The sequence below is a fragment of the Prionailurus viverrinus genome, chromosome B3 (genome assembly GCF_022837055.1).
Source record: "Prionailurus viverrinus isolate Anna chromosome B3, UM_Priviv_1.0, whole genome shotgun sequence".
Classification (NCBI taxonomy): Eukaryota; Metazoa; Chordata; class Mammalia; order Carnivora; family Felidae; genus Prionailurus; species Prionailurus viverrinus.
This window is the reverse complement of record NC_062566.1, coordinates 36,214,477-36,235,362: the sequence shown is the minus strand read 5'-3', so window position 1 is coordinate 36,235,362 and position 20,886 is coordinate 36,214,477. Positions and strand designations below refer to the sequence as shown.

The 20,886-nt window shown below is 40.5% G+C and overlaps 1 protein-coding gene across 15 annotated transcripts in view; it reads right to left on the bottom strand.

Moving 5' to 3' along the window:
- CSNK1G1 (casein kinase 1 gamma 1) overlaps positions 1 to 20,886 on the bottom strand; it is a 160,591-nt gene that overhangs the window by 28,383 nt on the left and 111,322 nt on the right. For 11 of the 15 annotated variants that reach the window (XR_007152903.1, XR_007152904.1, XM_047862288.1 and 8 more), the window contains exons 5-10: positions 18,691 to 18,842; positions 17,136 to 17,370; positions 11,090 to 11,175; positions 8,937 to 9,021; positions 8,534 to 8,682; positions 7,363 to 7,470 (exon numbers count right to left, since the gene is read on the bottom strand). Coding sequence is in view for 13 of the 15 variants with exons in the window: in XM_047862288.1 (XP_047718244.1) it covers positions 7,363 to 7,470; positions 8,534 to 8,682; positions 8,937 to 9,021; positions 11,090 to 11,175; positions 17,136 to 17,370; positions 18,691 to 18,842 (815 nt within the window). In the remaining 2 variants the exon portion in view is untranslated. Of the gene's footprint in view, positions 1 to 4,332; positions 4,805 to 6,403; positions 6,624 to 7,362; positions 7,471 to 8,533; positions 8,683 to 8,936; positions 9,022 to 11,089; positions 11,176 to 17,135; positions 17,371 to 18,690; positions 18,843 to 20,886 lie in introns of those variants that run through there. The other 4 variants (XM_047862290.1, XM_047862294.1, XM_047862298.1 and 1 more) reach the window with 3 other exon arrangements.

The following is a 20,886-nucleotide window of genomic DNA, read 5'->3' as shown; positions in this document are numbered from 1 at the left end:
TTTACTGGGGGAACACCTTCAAAACTCAACATGACTCGACACTTTCAAGTTTTATTGCTCATTTCTTGTGTGTTTATAAGGTACTGAGTTAGTTTAAATATGGTTCTTTTAGATGGATGAGAGATCGGCTTTTCTGACATTTGATTCATATTTTCCTGCCCAGCCAAACTGGATAATTTGTAAATGAACAGTTCACCGAGTAGAAAATTACAAAAATAAAATTATTTCCCCTGAACACATATTGTACATATAAAAATGAGTAAGTGCTATACAATATTATGATGTTAGGATACCATGTCTGATAGAGTTTAACAGTTCTTGATGACCAATGTGACTCTTTCCAACCTCAAAACAGATCTGTTCTCCCTAACCTCCTAGGTCAAGTACCCCTTCTTCATATGCCCACAGAAACCTATGTAACTATCAAAATTGCTGAACCATGGTAGCATGTGTATAGCATTTACTTGAGTAAGGACTGCCACAGGCTTAGATTTAGAAAGAGCAGGAAGCATACTCCTGCACGCACATCCTAGTCAATGCAAGATTCTATATCTAGCACACTGAGCAAACACAATGAATAAAACCTTCAACAGTGCAATACACTGCACTCCAAATTAGATCTCTGGATACTGCCAGGACTTACTTCCTGATCACATTTGATCGGAGAATACAAAGGGAAGCTTGCCACGTAGAAAGAGGCAGAACTATTTTTCAACCCCTTCCTAATGGATGGTTCTTTACAGAGGAACCACAGCCATGGTAAGATTTACCATCTTTGGACCTGGGAAAGGACAAATACCAAGGGGAAAATAACAGAAAAGACAAATCCATTGGTAATTTTCTAAATTGATCTAGCTTTTATCAGTATTTGTTCTATCCAAACTCATGATTTGATTATAGTTCCCTAGCTGGGTAAAATTTACATTTAAAAAAATGTTCTTAAATATCTGATATTAACATAGTTGTAAAAAACAGATTTAGTATATGTAGATGAGTTTAATATTTTTTTTATTAAAAAAATTTTTTTATCGTTTATTTATTTTTGAGAGACAGAGGGCAAGCAGGAGGGGGACAGAGAGAGAGGGAGACACAGAACCTGAAACAGGCTCCAGACTCTGAGCTGTCAGCACAGAGCATGACGCAGGGCTCGAACCCACAAACCATGAGATCATGACCTGAGCCGAAGTCGGATGCTTAACCGACTGAGCCATCCAGATGCCCCTATGTAGGTGAGTTTAAATGCAGTTCTTTGGGAACCATATTTGAGATCTATCACTGCATCTAGGAACCAAATAGTACTCAATTCAATATACCTACAATTTAGAATAGCAAAGCCTATTTTCTCTGAAAATTCTCATTGTAATGGAAGAGAACGAATACAACTGCCCGAACTTACTTCACAGCAAGAGCCTGTTTTATTATTTTTTTAACATCCTTCATCTTCAGGACAGTCTAGCCCTACTCGGGCTGCCAAAGGAGGCAGAATGGATCTTTGTGGAAACAGAAAACAAGTAGGAAGAAAAGCTTGCAATTTATTTTTCATGGAAGGTTAAATAAAAATCTATATTTTAAACAGACATCTGACTTCATCTATGCTCATTTGACAGATTCATTCATTCATTCACTCATTCATTCAAACAATTACTACTGTAGACGTTGTTTTTAGGTGTTAGGGAGACAGCAATGACCAAAGCAACAAAAATCTCTACCCTTATTTATAGGCTTACATTTAAGAAAGCTGAGGCCCCCCCAAAAGGTTAAATGTCCTATGGCCAAAGCCTTGGGCTAAGCTAAAATCAAGTTCTGAGCTCCCCTTCTTTCTCCTCCTACTCTAAGTATAGGACTAAACAGCCTGTTAATCTCCAGTCTCACTCCTCCACCACAACTGAAGAGCAGATTTACCCAGAATGAGACTCTGTTGGCACTATCATCAATGTTACCTCCATGCTCTGACTTCCAAATATGTCACTGTTTTTTGTTTTTTGTTTTGAAAGTTCTCCTCTGCGTGTTGGCCACCTTCAGCTGGAATACACTGCTAGTATTTAAAAGTCAAGATGGGGGCGCCTGGGTGGCGCAGTTGGTTAAGCGTCCGACTTCAGCCAGGTCACGATCTCGTGGTCCATGAGTTCGAGCCCCGCATCAGGCTCTGGGCTGATGGCTCAGAGCCTGGAGCCTGTTTCCGATTCTGTGTCTCCCTCTCTCTCTGCCCCTCCCCCGTTCATGCTCTGTCTCTCTCTGTCCCAAAAATAAATAAACGTTGAAAAAAAAAAATTAAAAAAATAAAAAAATAAAAAAATAAAAGTCAAGATGCCTAGCGGCACCCGGGTGGCTCAGTCAGTTGACCATCTGACTGTTGATTTCGGCACAGGTGATGGGATCAAACCCCAGGTCAACTCTTTGCTGGGTGTGGAGCCTGCTTAAGACTCTCTCTTCGCCCCTCCTTTGCACATGCACGTGTGCTCTCTCTTTCAAAAACAAAACAAAACAAAACAAAACAAAACAAAACAAAATGTGACAAAAACTCAAGATGCCTAAAATCAAACTCCAAAGAAGTTTCTCCCCCAACTTTCCCATTTCCAGTAATTATACCACCTACCCCCCAGTTATTCAGGCTTCAAAATCTCAGCAACTACTCTGACTCATCCTTCTCCCTCCATCTTGACATGCATGTGGGCTACCAAGTCTGGCAGATCACACCCTTATATCATTTTTTCACTGCTACAGCCCATCTAGGCCCCCTTAACCTCCGAAGTGGATGCACTGCGTTCTTAATTGTCTCCAGGCTGGCTGTCAAGCCATTATTATGTTCTATGCCAAAAAATTTCTAAAGCCAAGTTTTGATCACATCACTCCTCTCTGTTCATAAACCTTTAGTACCTACCTATTCCCTAGTGAAACTAAGTATCAACTCTCCAGCCCATCATTCCAGGAACTTCATCAAATGGCTCCAAGATAATTTTCCTAGCCTTGTCTCCTTTATTCACACCATGTATTTTAGGAAAATGAACTAGATAACTTCTTGTTGCTCATATTTCCTTTTTGCATGGAATGCCTCTTTCATGTCCACGTTACTCTTCCAAGAGCACTTCAAATGCACCTTCTTTCATGAAACTGTCATGCTCAAACTAGATGAAATGTCTTCTTCTTCCAATCTCTGATGATGATAATTTGAAACTTGGGGAACTTCTCTGTTCTGCCTTGTGTTATGGTTATCTGGCTACCTGGCTGATCTACCTGGCAATTCTTTGAGGACAATGACTCCCTACTTATCTTGGTATCCCCAGGACATACTTTCACAGAGCAGGTCTCCAGCTAGACTTATTTAGTCAAAGTTGCTGAGAAAAAGTTAGCTGCCCCTAAAGTGAGGTTAATACTTGTCAGGATCTCTCAAAGAGAGATTTTACTTTCTTCTTTTGCTGATTTCAAAACTTGAAAAGTACCAATCCAAAAAATAACATACTTCTTTCAATTCTTGGAGTAATGTAAAGGGCATATTTGGCTGCAATTTTTCTGAAAAAACAAGCACAAAACCCTGAAAACATAAGAAAACAACCCTAAAGATGGAATAAAAGCAAAGAGACCAGACTAAGACACAGTGTAAAGGTAGAACAGATACTAGAAATACATTTACCCACAGGCCAGAGTGCAGAAAGAATTCAACCCAGCAAGGATTCAGAATCCTGCTGGGAGAGAGGTATAAAATTTGCATTAATGTGGGGAATTTCAATCCCTTAGCAGCCAAGGGATACTAAAAACCCTAAAAAGAAAAAAGAAATCAGAGAGAATTTCAAGATTCAATTCTTCAGAAAGAAGCTTATTATTGCACTGCAGTAAGATTTCCTAATTATACACACTAGTTTAAAGACCCTTCACTTAAATGTACACTGAGGGGCACCTGGGTAGCTCACTCAGTTTAACCGTTTGCCTCTTGATTTCAGCTCAGGTCATGATTCCAGGGCTGTGGGACTGAGTTCCACATAGGGCCCCATGTTGGGCATACAGCCTGCTTGGGATTCCCTCCCTCCCTCTCTCTCTCTCCCTTCCACCATCCCTCAGCCCCTCTCCTGCTTGCTCTTCTCTCAAAATAATTAATTAAAAAAAATTTTTTTTCAACGTTTATTTATTTTTGGGACAGAGAGAGACAGAGCATGAATGGGGGACGGGCAGAGAGAGAGGGAGACACAGAATCGGAAACAGGCTCCAGGCTCTGAGCCATCAGCCCAGAGCCTGACGCGGGGCTCGAACTCCCGGACCGCGAGATCGTGACCTGGCTGAAGTCGGACGCTTAACTGACTGCGCCACCCAGGCGCCCCAATAAATAATTTTTTAAAAAGTACACTGAAAATCAGCGTACTTTTACTCAGATACTAGCTTTGACTAATTTTTTCACCCTGGCAATCCAGGTTTTCAACATCTCTTTTTCCCATACTTTAAAAATCCAATCAAAACAGCAGCATTGATTAAGAATTCACTGAAGCAGAAAAGACATGGAAAACTATAGAAAATACCTATTTTAATTTGAAATATTCTGAAAACATGAGTACTCGGGCAGATATGCTGATTATGTGGACTTCACTACTGACTACTGATTTTTTTTCTTTCCATACCTTTTCTATTTAAGTGCATTTTTCATTAAAGGATAATGTAACTTCTTCATAGAATAGTCTGGAAAAATATTACCTACAATATTATCTGTTTCTTCTAATATGTTGGCATTATCTCCTTCCACTGATTTTTTTCATTTTCCCTTTCCCCGAGGGGAAATCATGCTGTCATTCTAATTTTGTACTCTGATTTCTTCACCCTACAAACCATAAACATTTTCAGGTTGCTACAAGTTTTCCTAAATATTATTTTAAGTGGCTACATAATATTCTACTGAATAAGCCCACTACAATTTACCTTATTATAACCCAGTTTTTTTTGCTAAAAGATTTCAGCTGGATCCATAACCATTCCCTTATAATAAGTGGATCATTTCTAAAATGTTTGTTTCAAGTGACACTGTGACAATTTTATGCACATAACTTAATCTATATCGTGGGTTGTTTTCTTAAAATGGATTCCAATAATTGATTCTGGATTTTCAAAGTCCAGAGCCACGTCTCAGAGTGTCAGTTTAAGTGTGCACTCAGCTACACTTTTAACAAGAGAGGTAGAAGAGAACAACCACAGAATCAACAGTATTCTGTGTCAATCAGAAGCCAGTCAAATTGTAATTCCTAGCCAACTACTTTGATTAAAGCATGTAACTATGGATCCAATTAGTGTATGTGATTTGCTAAACCCCACCTTTTTGCCTGTCTACTCTCTCTTAGCTACTAAATACACAGATTTCCCTCTGTTATAATTTTTTCTTACCAAGACATACATTTTGCCAAGAATATGTGCTTATTGGTGAGTCTATCCATATTTGTGCAAGTACTTCATTGTACATGTGTATGTTCTTTCTTTTTAGAAAAAATTTTTAAGTTTTATTTATTTAAGTAAACTTTACACCCAACGTGGGGCTCAAACTCATGACCGTGAAACCAAGAATCACATGCTTTTCTGACTAAGCCAGTCAGATGTTCCCTGTGTGTATGTACTTCTATACACTATTGTTAACCTATGTACTTTCTCATATGTGCATCTGAAATAAGCATTTTTGCATTTTATTATAAATATGTCTGTGAATATTAAAACGTGAGGTCAGGGTTACGAGCTAATTTGAGAGTTGATAATGACTGAACATGTTGTGTATCTGTTTATTATCCTTTGCTTATTTATCTACTGGGGTCTTCAGTTTTCTCCTAGCAACGTACAGCTGGCCCTTGAACAACACAACGTGGGGGTTAGGGGCACTAACCACTGTGAAGTTGAAAATCCCCATGTAGGGGCGCCTGGGTGGCTCAGTCGGTTAAGCGTCCGACTTCGGCTCAGGTCACGATCTCATAGCTTGTGAGTTCGAGCTCCGCGTCGGGCTCTGTGCTGGCAGCTCAGAGCCTGGAGCCTGCTTCAGATTCTGTGTCTCCCTCTCTCTCTGCCCCTCCCCCGTTCATGCTCTGTCTCTCTCTGTCTCAAAAATAAATAAACATTAAAAAAAAAAAATTTAAAAAGAAAATCCCCATGTAACTTCTGACTCCCCCAAAACGTAACTACTAATAGCTGACTGTTGACCAGAAGCCTTCCCAACAACATAAACATTTGATAAACACATACTTTGTATGTTATACTCATTATATTGTTTTCTTAAAATAAGGATTGAGAAAAGAAAATGTTATTAAAAAAATCATAAGAGAAAATTTACAATACTATATTTACATTTACAATACTATACTATATTTATTTAAAAATTTGTATATAAGTAGACCCACACAGTTCAAACCTGTGCTGTTCAAGGGTCAATTGTATATGATATAAAGATGTAAGTTGTCATACTTCCTTCCCAATCAGTGACGTCTTTCTTCAAATATTGTCAAATTTGCTGATTTTTGTGTCTTTGCCTCCTCTATCTTTAGGCTGAGAGAAGCCTCTCACATAGACCATTAGTTTCTCAAACCATGAACACTGAAGGATGGATGGCATGGTCTCCTCTGCAGTGGCCTAAAGCAAAGGTGAATCTTCACTTTACTTGGCCAGCTCTAGAATTCACATGGGGACAAGAGCAGAGGTGGAACAGAGGTGCCAGTTTATGCCCAGGTCAGCTAGAAGTCCAAATTACCCACTCTTCTTAATCAGAAAACAAAAACAAAAACAAAACTAAATAAAGACGATCGGGGCGCCTGGGTGGCTCAGTTGGTTGAGTGTCCAACTTCGGCTCAGGTCATGATCTCACGGCTCGTGAGTTCGAGCCCCACGTCGGGCTCTGTGCTGACAGCTCAGAGCCTGGAGCCTGCTTCTGATTCTGTGTCTCCCTCTGTCTCTGCCCCTAACCCACTCACATTCTGTCTCTGTCTCTCTCAAAAATAAATAAACATTAAAAAAAATTTTTTTAAACAAATAAATAAAATAAAGACGACCAAAAGCCACCCCAGCACCAGTGAGAGTACCCCACACTGGACTACAGATGAGACCCCAAATGGGCTACCCTGTTGATCCTGTGTGGTTCAGCAGGTCTTTCGGGCCTGTGGCAGATGGCCCCTTTCAGCCGACAGACTTGGACAAGTCCTAATTCTCTTGACTGGATACTTCGTATCAGGTGCCTGACCACACCTCAGTACCGTTATAGCACCCAGGGATGCTGGAATGCCACCCCACATGCCTGAGAAAAGGCAAGTCCTTTGTATTTAATTTCAGTATATACACTTAAGCAGAGAGGCCGAAAAATTTTGGTTTTAGTAAGAAGTAGAATGTCTGAAACAAGGAAAGTCCAGCACATACCTGATTTCGCAGAGGCTGTTGCTGTGAAGGCCGATCCCTGTGTGTGTGGCTCTCTCGAGTTATTGCAGATGCACCAGAATCTACATGAACTGACCCTACTGGAGTAGGCTGGAAAAATATAACAAAAAGTCAAATGGAAGATGGGCCCGACTTAATGACTCTGCAAAGGAGAGCATCATTCCAATTCTAATAAAACAGTGGTTAATTGTTGTTTTCAGTCATCATGGGCAGTTTCAAGTCTTCTCACTTTGCTTATCTGCAAAAGGGAGGCCACCTGGTCCTCAATAGCTCATTAGAGAGCAGTTTACCTTGAAAAATAAGAAAACATCCTACAGTGATGTGTTAGCTTGCTCTCAGGTACTGTGAACTCCTGGCCAGAAGAACTAATTCATAAGTTTTTCATGATGGGTGCCTGGGTGGGTCAATCCATTAGGCATCCAATTCTTGGTTTTGACGCAGGTTATGATCTCATGGTTTGTGAGTTTAAGCCCCGAGTTGGGTACCACACAGACAGTGCAGGGCCTGCTTTGGATTTTTTTCTCCTTCTCTCTCGGCCCTTCCCCTGCTCATACTCCATCTCTCTCTCACATAAATAAATTAAAAAATAAAATAAAATAAACAGGCGCGCCTGGGTGGCTCAGTCGGTTAAGCATCCAACTTCGGCTCAGGTCATGATCTGGCGGTTCATGAGCTCGAGTCCCATGTCAGGTTCTGTGCTGACAGCTCAGAGCCTGGAGCCTGTTTCAGATTCTGTGTCTCCCTCTCTCTCTCCCCATCCCTCGCTCATGCTCAAAAAGAAATAAAATTTAACAAAATTTTTTTTAATAAAATGAATAATAAAAAAAAATTTCTTATGGTGCTGGGTTCCACTTCTACAGAAGCAGGACCAGCTTACGTAGCACCAGCTTCTGGATCATTCAAGCAAAAGTTCTTCTTAAGAACTGGCTTAAGTTCTGGTATCTTAGGCCATACTGGTCATAATCTTAAAAACGTATATAGGAGTTGCTCCTGCTTTATAACTCTGGTAATTGTAACCTATGGCATCACCCTGAAAAGGCTGGCATACGTAAAGTCCACAGTCAAAGGAATGTTTTTTCCATAGATTTAAGCAGAAAGTCTGGCAAGCGAGGTAGTGCTGGTCTGAAGTGATGAGGTAAAACAGGATACTTACAATAGGTCTCCCGACCCAATCGTAGGCATAGTCAAAGGTGTAGCCTTTCCTTTCAAAGAGGTCTGTGAAGAGGGTCCGTAAATACTCATAGTCAGGTTTTTCAAAGAAGTCTAATCGCCTGACATAGCGCAGGTACGTTGCCATCTCTTCTGTAGGAAAGAGGTGAAAGGCCATGCTCATGAGCTGAATGCTTCCTATGGTGAGAAGCTCTGAGCCAAGTTAGGAATATTTGTGTTTTCCTTATGACCCAAATGAAAGTGATAAAACCTGTCTTGGTCTAAATGACAATAAAAGGAAATGTGAATTTTCTAGAGAGCGCCCTTATCTAGAGACACCAAGTCATTGTCTCTACCTACTTCAAAGTTTTAGTCACAATGGCTGGAATGTCCTTCTAGCATCCTACCTGGAAAGTTTTCACAGAGAGCTTCAATGGGAGTATTCCTTTTGGTGTCACCAATTTTCTGATATCTCTCTTTTAATGTATCAGCCTGTAGAGCAAAGGGAAAAAGTTATTTGGAAACAGGTGCCAAGTATGGGAGGTCCAATATGTCTGGGGATGCAATGGTTGCTTCACTCAAACTGGCAGGAATTGCTAGGCTCAATCTTCTTTCTAATAAATAAGAAATGTAACAGAGATGATGTATTTAACGTCTGCTCTGTTCTGGAAGGTTTTATTTGCAAATATATTTAGTAGTCTCAGATAAACACCATCAAATGTAATGAGATGAGTGGTTAGGAAAAGGAAATAAAAATATCATATAGCAGTTATTTTCAAAATGAAGAAGCTTAGTAATCTCCCATGACCACTGGGGTTCAAAAATTCAGCCTTCTCCTTCTTAGATCAGTTCTATTATAAGATTAAAAATATTGCTAATCTAAGTGTGGGGCAGACAGATGGCTCCACAGAATATTTACTGTGAATCTGAATAGGGGAAAAAAAAAAAAAAGGAATAAGTAGTAGAAGAAAATGCCTTTCCACAATGTGCTTCCAGAGGGAAAAGTGTTACCTATGATAGAGGCATGGCTAACAGGCTAACAGGTGGCTTCATATATGTCAGCAGCTCAAAGCAAACTAAGTTTGTTCAGGATTATAGACAGAAGGCTCCTGGAGCTTGGACCAACAGTGTAGCCTCAACGGATTCTTGTGAGGCTCTCCCTAGCTGGCTGCACCCAGTTTTAAGCAACAGTGTTCTATAGTAAGTTGGAGAGGTCTGCCTGGGTGGCTCAGTCGGTTGAGAGTCCGACTCTTGATTTCAGCTCAGGTCATGATTCCAAGGTCGTGAGATTGAGCCTTGGTTCTCTCTCTCTCTCTCTCCCTCTGCCTCTCTCCTATGCTTGCATGCCTGCATTCCCTCTAAAATAAAAACATAAAAATAAAATAAAATAAAATAAAATAAAATAAAATAAAATAAAAGAAAGTTGGAGAAATTTTAGATCTACAACTGACACTAAAATGATTCGTAGACTGTGAGTGAGTTTCAATTAATACACAAACGTACTGCTTGGCTATGTAATGAGTAAACAGAATATGAAACTCTATCTGACAGCTATCTATACCAATGAAAAGATACATATGACTAGGAGAAGACTAGGAAGTGTTAGGAGAAGAATTTAAGGGGAAAGAAATAAAATCTTCCCAAAGGGAAGGGGCAGAAGCTTTACTTGTCAGGACAACGGTCTAGAAAGCACAGCAAATGAATCATTCTGCCCTTCTGGAGGGAGAAAGGGAGGGGGCCAAGGGGTGTGTAAGTACCTAAATCTACTGATTAAGTTTCTTTCCATACTAACATGTTGAAATAAATCACAACTCAAAAATATACCTCACATTTAACTATCTAAAATGGGACTTAAAATGGGTTAGAAGCTCACCATTTCCTAGTCTAACCAGCCAGAGGCACAGAATAATTACAGTGGTTAAAATTATTATCAGTAGTTAACTCTGACACAAATACACTGTACTGATACCTAAGGAAGGCTATTTAAACTACATGTTTCACGAGGAATGGCTATTGTCTGCATAGGTATTTACTGAATAAGACACATGAACAGCAATGTTAAACCTGGATTTTTATTTTAGTTCAGGTGGATCCTTAGCCTTGATAGGATGAATAAATATTTTCCAGTTCTCCTTAGGGGCACACCCAGCTCTGTTGGCCTTGCTGGTAAAATGTGTAGCAGCTGCTGTCATCAATTTGTTCCAGAAATTCCCCAGTACACTGGGAACACTCTTCTTGCTACATAATGGTAGTGGAGGAGGAAAGTGACACAGAGAAAAGCAGCAGTGCCAAGGCTGGGAGGGAACAAGGAAAGAGACTGTGGAAAACCCTAAAACAAGGAAGAAGGATTCACAAGGGGAAGAAGACAAATGTGAGCAAAACAGAACTCCCAAAGCCCAGGGAAGCATCTACAGTATAGACAATATAACCAGCCCCTGCTTTTCATCTCTGCACCAGCCAATCTTCCCAATTGTGCTTCTTGCAGACGTCAAGTCAGCAACCCCTTCATTAACAACTGAGTATTGAAACAAAGCCCTCCACTGAGCACTTTCAAGGATACCTTGAGTCCTTGCCAGGGTAGGCTGCCTCGAAGGAAATACATGAACATATGGCCCAGGGCTTCCAAATCATCCCGCCGGCTTTGCTCTAAAAGGGAAGACAGATCACACATTATGTTTGCAGTTATTAAAGAAGAAAGGGGTTCAAAACCAAGTAATCCCTTCAGAAACCCTTCTGCTCTGGAAAGGCGCTGCTTACTAATTCTTTGTATATCTAAACCAGGGATAGTATTTCAGATCAAAACCAAAAAATACTGTGTGCTTCCTTTGCCTAGAGCTGTCACTGGCAAGTAAATATCAAGTGAAAAGAGCAAATCCTAAACTAAAACCAAATCTAAATCACTAAATGCTGAGTAGCCACCCCTCGGTCACTGCTGTCACCTTCCTGAAAGTAAGATAATTTAAATGAAATGTTATTTCCGGTATATGGGCTACAGTTACCCTTTGGGTTACCATGATGGAAAGTGAGAAGATAAAGCAGCTAAAACTTTTAAATGGTCCATCCTAATGGCCAGGTCTGCAAAGACACAAGCTGTGGAATGCCTAGCATACCTGTCTAGTGCTTTTAATTCATCATAAAAATTAACACTTAAAATATAGTTTGACATAAACAAACATCAATGTATCATCTCTCAGCTCCATGCCATTTGTACCATGTTCCATAGCTACCTTAAGAAACATTTAAAATTTGGGGCACCTGGTTGGGTCAGTGAGTTAGGCATCCGACTTTGGCTCAGGTCATGATTTCACAGTTTGTGGGTTTGAGCCTCGCATCAAACTCTGTGCTGACAGCTCACAGCCTGGAGCCTGCTTCAGATTCAGTGTGTGTATTTCTGTGTGTGTGTGTGTGTGCGCGCGCCCCTCCCCTGTAATTTATCACTAAGGTGCCCTATATGGAAAAATAAAACAGGATCCCCGCATTCTGGGAGCTTATCAGGCAAAACAAATTGCTAGGTTTTAGTTTCTTTCATTTGGGAAGACTAAGATAGTAAAAAACTAAAGAATAGATAATAAAAAATATTGTAACTTCATCTCAAAAAACGTCCTTATATATTCTTGGGTTGTCAGACTGAATGTAAGTAGTACATGCCTCTATTCCTAATTTGCCAAGTATGGCTCATCCCAGATATCTTATGTGTTTATTTCTCAGAATCAGGTTGAGGGCTTTATCAAGAGAAGTTAAAAAGACAAGACTAAGGGGCTACTCTAAACTTGACTGTGCTTTCTTTGTGCAGAAAGTAAAACCTACGAGGGAAGCAGGGAGGAGAGCTACTCAGCTCAAAATGCAGAAGTACAACATGTTTAATGGCTGCCTTCACTTATGGGAAAATGTGCACGACAAAGAGTGAATAGAACTCTACAGGGTGGATCAGGAAAGAAAAGGCAACTTGGTAAGTTGCAGTTTGAAAACGGTCTTTGGCAAGGTGGTCACTAATGCGAAAAAGAGGCACCCTGACAAGAGATAAATAACATAAAATTGAGTGGATGCACATCAATTGAAATAATCTTAAAAAGAATGAAGTAAAACGGCAAGACCAACAGAAGCTTTTGTCTACACAGCTTGCCTGGGGTTTGCCACCAAATTTTATATATAATTGAAAACATAAAGGCATTAGACTGGAAGAGTTTGTTAATAGGACCTAAATACACACAAATAAAAAAGAAAGAACATGCAGGGTGAGTTGAGGCCTCTCATAAAGCAGGGCAGACAAAGAAACCACACCCTGCAGTTTCTCACACTGTATCACACCTACACATTGCCTTTCCATTTTTATATCCACTTCCTGTAAGAAGAGGCCCCTTGGTAATAAAAATTCACTGGACAGTTGTACTTTTGTTGGTTGAGCACTAGAGGGCAAACCTCTCCACATTTTCAATACTGATCAATCCTGAAAAACGCCCAACTTCTCTCCACAGCAAAGCCCATTATTAAATGAGTGCTTTTTTTTTTTTTTTTTTTTTTCCCCAACGTTTTATTTATTTTTGGGACAGAGAGAGACAGAGCATGAACAGGGGAGGGGTAGAGAGAGAGGGAGACACAGAATCGGAAACAGGCTCCAGGCTCTGAGCCATTAGCCCAGAGCCCGACGCGGGGCTCGAACTCACGGACCGCGAGATCGTGACCTGGCTGAAGTCGGACGCTTAACCGACTGCGCCACCCAGGCGCCCCTAAATGAGTGCTTTTTAAATAAACACACACACACACACACACACACACACACACACACACACACACCAAAAACACATGTAAACCCACTAGAATAACTAATAAAGTGATTTTCCAACTACTGAGCACCATGAAAAATAGTTGTGGAATATGGCATAATAGGAAAAATAATGGCTCCCGAATTAGGTTATCTAGCTCTTGGCCCATTCTTTCCATTCATTCGATCCATGTGAAATTCAGCATGGCCAAGTCACCTATTTTGGGCCATAGTCCTCTCACCTGAAAATAAAGTGGTTGGGGTGACTGGGTGGCTCAGTTGGTTAAGCACCAGACTCCTGATTTCGGCTCAGGTAATGATGTCTGGGTTTGTGTCAAGCCCAGTGTGGAGTGGGAAACCTATGGGATTCTCTCCCCTCCCTCTCTGCTCCTCTCCTGCTAGCTCACGCACGCGCACTCTCTTTCTCTCTCTCTCAAAATAAACAAGAAAAGAAAGTTGGCTGATGTAGATAATTTGAAAAGTCACTTTCCAGTTCTAAGACTCTAAAGCAATTAATCTATGATAATTTAACCCATTAGTAATTAATCTATGATAACTTAATCCTTTCAAAAAAGTGAAAACCAGAGTCATGCTTTATTTGTGTACTTCTCTGAAAACCGTATTCATTTAGTTCAGAATTTCCACATGCTCTCATTTTTTTCATGAAGGGTATTTTCCTTTTCAAAGAAGAAAGGTTTCAATACAAGTGGGACAAAGTAGGACACAGAATTCTTTCACACCATAAAGGCCTGCTTTCAACCATTCAGAAAGACATGCTTGGTTTACATGTATCACACCTCTGATTTTAGGTCAAATATATTTTGCTGGAGGAAAGGGTCTAGATGACCCAGTGTTCTTACCCTAACTTCAGCCGTTAAGAATACAAAGTGGCTAATCTGATATGGTCAGGTTTAGGAGGCTTCTTCCCTTGTTCTCCCTTACAAAACAGGCAATTCTCCCCAAGTCATTTGAAGATGCACTTCCCTTGTTCCTCATTACAACATACAGAATGCTACACATTTAAAAACCAATATGGGGACATCTGGGTGGCATGGTCGGTTAAATGTTCCACTCTTGGGGCACCTAGGTGACTCAGTTGGTTAAGTGTCTGACTTCAGCTCAGGTCATGACCTCACAGTTCATGATTTCGAGCCCCATGTCAGGCTCCATGCTGACAGCTCAGAGCCTGGAGCCTGCTTCAGATTCTGTGTCTCCCTCTCTCTGCCCCTCCCCTGCTTGCACTCTCTCTCTTTCTCAAAAATAAATAAACATTTAAAAAATTAAAAAAAAAATAGTGTTCCATTCTTGATTTCAGTTTAGGTCATGATCTCACTGTTTGTGAGTTCGAGCCCCAAACAGGGCTCTGCACTGACAGTGCGGAGACTGTTTGGAATTCTCTCTCTCCCTTTCTCTGCCTCTCCCCTGCTTGCTTGCTCGCTCTCTCTCAAAATAAATAAATAGACAAAACAAAACAAAACAGTATGATTCAAGGTCCTATGGAATACCTCTCTGCTTTGAGACCCTGGCCAGAATTTAAAGGGCATATAATAACCATCTATATGTATTCTCTGTAATCTGGAGAGGGCAAAAATATGGTGATAGGTTCAATGTGACCCAAAAAACTCTAGAACTCAGGAACTTCAAGTTTGGAGATAAACTCAAAGTTCCAGCAGGAATGGCTATACCAGGAGATGAAAGTACCAGTCTGACGATCTTACACACTTAAAATGTATTTTGCTGAATAAATAAATAACTACCATTTACAGTCTTTGCTACTATGAGGCACTGTGCTAAATACTTTATATGTATTATCTCTCAGTATCCTATAGTATAATGTATTATTATCATACCTATTCCATAGATGAGATAACTGAGGCTGAGGAAAGGTTACTGGACCAAAATCATATAGATTTAAGCGCAAGAGCCAGGGTTTGCAAACCTTTTTCTTAACCATTATCTGTACCTTATCTGTACATATTCTGTAAACCATTATCTGTACATAACACAGAGACCCATCTCTGTCTCTTCTTGCCTTTCCTGACAAGAATAATAAAATCAGAACATGGACTGCTGTGCCTAGGAAGCAGGAATTAGAACAACTTCTAGAGCCTGTCAGTTAAACCAAATAATCATGACTTTACTATTTACGACACAGACTATCTAAGTAAAAAGGAAGAAAGAGGGGATATTGAACACTATGCAAGAGAACTATGTTACACATACTACCCATTCAACCCACAAACACATCCTTGTGAAATATTACTCTCATTTTACAGATAAGTTTCAGGAAGATTAAGTAACCTGTCCAAAATGACATAGATAATAAGTGGCAGAAGCCCTTCTAGTCTAATTTTAAAGTATTACATTTAGTTAAGTGAGGATTTTCATACGTTTACTGAAAAAATCCTGATAGCATTCAGGATTTCTGTTCCAGTTGTATCACTTTGCAATATGATAGTTACTCTTCACTAACACTAGAATCGTCATTTGAAAACCTAGGCAGTGTTGTCAATAAGGCAACTTTGTAGTCATTTAGTCTTTAAAATACTTGTTAGTGCACAACAATTCATTAATATTTAAACACCCAATATAATTAGCTATGTCTAGGAGTATGGAACCTGATAATATTCTGTTTACATGTCTATTCTCAAGAGTGGTGTATTTTTTAAAAAAAAATATTTATTTTTGAGAGAGAGAAAGAGAAAGAGAGGAAGAGAGAGAGGGAGACACAGAATGTGAGGCAGGCTCCCAGGTGTTAGCACGGAGCCTGATGCAAGGCTTGAACTCATGAACTGTGAGATCATTACCTGAGACGAAGTCAGATGTAACCAGCTGAGCCACCCAGGCGCCCCAAGAGTGATGAATTTCAAACATGGTTTTACAATCACTTTAGAATGTTTCCTTCATATAGAATCTCCCACAGAAGCCCAATATATAAAATAGATAAAAACGGAAGCTTTTCTGGAGAAGCTAGTGAGGGGCCCAGGGCTTATTTGGCTTTCCCACTGTTCCTTAGGCTTCTCTTACAAATATTCTCCCCTGAACTAGTTCCTCTAACAAGTAAGGCCTTCTGCCTTGATTGAGCTTTCACAAATTGTCTATCCTGAATACAGTGTACAACTCCTCTATTTTCATTGAGTAAGACATAGGCTCTTCCTCAAAGAATTATTCATGGAATTATGCACAGTGAACAGAAGCCTAGCACATGTTTTAGTAACACACTCTTCCCCAGTTCAGATACCAACCAATCTGATGTCCTTTTCAGGACTGTCATACATGGAGTCATTCATTCATAAGTAAACACCAAATTCATCATTAGACTTACTCAAATGCTATCATTTTAATACAATTCAAGTGCCCACACTGCTAAAAAACTAAGCATTTGGAAACATAGTATAAAGAATTAAATAGGGGTATCTGAGTAGCTCAGTTGGTTAAGCTTCTTTCTCTTGGTTTCAGCTCAGGTCATGATCTTATGGTTATGAGACTGAACCCTGCATAGGGCCCTGTGCACACAGCATGGATCCTGCTTGGGATTCTCTCTCTCTCTCCCTCTCTCTCTGCCCCTCCCCTGCTTGTGCACGCTCTCTTGCTTGCTCTGTCTCAAAATAAATAAACATTAAAAAAGTAAAGAATTTTACTTAAAGAAAAATCTTTAAGTTGTTAACAGGATACTTAGGAAAGTTACTAACTCACCATCTTAGTTTCTCAAGTATAAAAATCACTTGCCTTGTGAAGCAAGAAGAACCACAAGGTGTAATGCACAAAGGCGACAAAAGTATTATTGGAATAAAAAGTTATTTTAAGGACCCGCCCCTTTTCACTGAGCAGAAAATAAACACACCTTTGCCAAGATGCGTGTTGATAGACATGTATCTTGCAGTTCCAGTTAAACTTTTGTGCTCCCTATAAGGTATGTGTTTTTTGGTTTCAGGGTCAATGTATTCCTTGGCCAGTCCAAAGTCTATAATGTGTATAACATGCTCTTTCTTGTTGCCTTGTCGGCCAATCAGGAAATTCTCTGGCTTCACATCTCGGTAAATGAGATTCTTTGAGTGCACATATTCCATTCGAGAAAGCTAAAAGAGAATACACAATGATGAAAATACTCTAAAGAAGTTTACTGGGAAAAAAACAAACAAACATCCAAACATTTTCTTTTATCAGCCCGAAGGTTTTAACTACTGAAATGAAAGTAAAACTCATTTCTTCTTCACCACCCAGTCACTTAACGCTTGTAAACCAGAAAAAATTCGGATACAAATACATACATAACAAGTATCAAATTAAATGAAAGTGAGACAGCCAGTTCAGCTCATAATGTTACAATTTGTAAATGATGAATAGAATTAGGTGTTTTTATGCTACGTCAGAAAACACACATTTGAGAGGCTCGAAGTATCCCCAGCCAGGATTATCACAATACGTCGGCAACCTCTGAAGACAGGTGCCACTGTCACATTCACCTTCTGCCCACACCTTTGTATCTTCAGTCAGGCAGGCCCCCCCAACCTAGTACTTTCTGCTGCAAAAACATGGGAAGTGAGGTCCAGAGAAGTAAAGATTGCATTGATTTTACAGAGCTAATCAGCAGCAGAGGTAGAAGAGCAGTTTTTATGTGAAATTAAATATAGCCCCAAATAATAACCATAAAATTATTTCAAATTTCATTGTTTTATTTCTATCTACAGCATACAAAGGGAAGCCGAGGCAATCTTAAGTTTGGACTCAAAAGCCAAGGTCAATTTTCTAACATTTCCAAGCTTTTACTGTAAAGTGGGTGAGACCACCACCATTTGAGACCAATAAAAGATGCATGAGCATCCTTCCTCTGAGAGGCTGACAGACTTCTCAAGGGAACTGTCTTAACTGCTTCTTGAACTGGCACTGCTGTGTAATTTGGCTGGAGCTGAGGGAGCTGTCTCTTCAGCTCTGCCAGTCTCTGTAAGAACCGGAGGCCAGAGAGCTAAGGCAGGTTCTTGGTCACACGATTTTGGAATCTGATTGTTAGGGCAGTGGGTTACGTGGCCAATCCCTTCCTGGCTGCAAGGGTGAGGGGAGAGGACAAAACTTTACAGCCATATGTTTAAAACCTATAAATAAAACATCAAGGAAATTACTTGCATTTGTACAATTTCACCTAATCATCCTCTTTCTCCCCAAACTAAATTATATGCTTCCACTTCAGTTGAGGGCAGGGTGTTGCTCCAAGGTGCAAATTCTTAAAATAGAGTGAACATAAGATGCAGTATGTCTTCTCTAGGTTAACCCTTTTGGCCCAGCCTGCTTCCTAGAATGCCATCAAACCTCTGAGTGTGCACTCAATATGTGTCATGACATCTGGGAGAGCCCTAAAGGGGACCCACCTATCCTTTTGCAGAACAGCAACGCCAACTTACCAACTGGATGGCTATCATTAACACAGTCTTCAAAGTAAAAGTTCGGTCACAGAGGTCAAACAAGTCCTCCAAGCTAGGGCCAAGGAGCTCCAGCACCATGGCGTTGTATTTTCCACATGGACCAAAGTAATACACCTGTGGAAGACCTTCACCTGCAAGCAGAGGAGAAATAGGGTGTAGAGTGGGGGACACAAAACCCAAAATGTGAGATAGCTGCATCAGCACTGGGTAGATATAAAGAAAGTACAATTTGTGAGATTACCATTTTCTCTCATAGTCACTCCTGGAGAACCTAAACTGAGCACAGCAGCTTCAAAGCGAACTAGTAACACGTAGGAAAGGTGAGTCATCACCTAATAGCCTCAAACAAGCAGCTATTTAATACCAGAGTGACAAAGGTATTCCCACTGCTACGGAAGACAGCGAACGGTCCCTGATCCATTACTGGATCAGAGCATAAACTATTCTTCCCCAAGGAGGCCCAAAAGTACACTAGCACACAAGGTTAAAAGACAGTTCACTGAGCTCACAGGTCAGCCTAACGGGCCTTGTTACATTAGCTGTTTTCATCTGCGCTCCCTATGCTAACTGCCAAAGCCACGTGGAGCTGTTTGCAACTGCTGCCCCAAGGAGAACTCAGACTGAAAGGTTGAGGTCACAGAGGGTACAGCCTGGCTCTCTTCTCACAGGGAGTCTCTGTAGTTTCCTGTTTTCTATCAGCTGGGGCAAAGTCAACAGACAGCATTTGGTTACGGGTAAGTAATTCTGAAAGGAAAAGGAAAAATAAAAGACAAGGCTGGGCTTTCCCTAGATTTGAAATTCATAGCTCTAAGATGCTAAAATCTAGACACTTTCTCACCTAAGTGTCAACTTGTGAATGAATTTCTCCCTTAGAGCGTATTGTAAATATGAGGCATTCAGTAAACATGTGTTAAATGGCACCATGTGAACAGTGGATATGAATGAGACTACAGAACATTTTTAAAAAATCTGGTCTCATAGAGCAGAAACACTTCCATCTCACACATTTATGTATACCATGTTCTGCAGCTATATATGCTACAGATTACTACTTGCTTCTGCCTACAAGTTTTTTTTTTTTTTTAAGTTTATTTATTTATTTTGAGAGAGAGAGCAGAAGCAAGGAAGGGGCAGAAAGAAGGAGAGACAGAATCCCAAGCAGACTCCGTGCCACCCCGATGCGGGGCTCGAACTCACAAAGTGTGAGATCATGACCTAAGCTGAGATCAAGAGTCGGACGCTTAACCGACTGGGCCACCCAAGCGCCCCTACAAATTCTTTAGACAACAAAATCTCTCCTTCTCCTCATTCTTTTTATATGTATAGATAACAGATAAGCAGAGGTGATTCTACCTGCTATAATCTGAATGTTTGTGTCTCCTCATCATCCTTAAACTCATATGTTGAAAACCTAATGCCAATGTGATGGTTTTAAGAGGTGGGCCTTTGGGAAGTGATTAGATCATGAGGGCAGAACTCTTATGAATGAGATTAGTGCCCTTGTAAACGAGACTGTAGAGAGTTCCCTAGCCCCTTCCACCATGTGAGGACACAGCACAAAGTCTGAAGAGGGTCTCCGCCAAAACCTGACCATGATGGCAACCTGATCTTGGACTTCTAGTCTCTGGAACTGTGAGAAATAAATTTCTGAGTTTATAAGCCACTCAGTCTACTGGTATTTTGTTACAGCAGCCCAAATAGACTAAGACAATATCTACTATTTAAACCTTTAACCCAAGATGCCCATCCTTGTCCCCAGGATAAATCATGTCTATCTGGAGTTGGTGTGTTTCGTTGCTATGATATGTGTTTAACTGTTTCATGTGCTACTGGAGTCTACCTTGTTCCTCTAGGTACTAAGAAACTTGAGTGTTTTAGGATGCTCATCCCCAGCTTGTATCACCTAATACAGCATACTCTGCTCCTGTCAGCTCCATAAATATCCACTGAATTGTCCTTGTGGTTGTTTTGATTCTATCTCCAAAAGAAATCAGATTTAATTTAAAGTGTCTTTTATCTCCCTGTTGTTCTGAACTCATTCTTCACTTTCTTTAAAATATACAAAACCTAGGGGCGCCTGGGTGGCGCAGTCGGTTAAGCGTCCGACTTCAGCCAGGTCACGATCTCGCGGTCCGTGAGTTCGAGCCCCGTGTCAGGCTCTGGGCTGATGGCTCA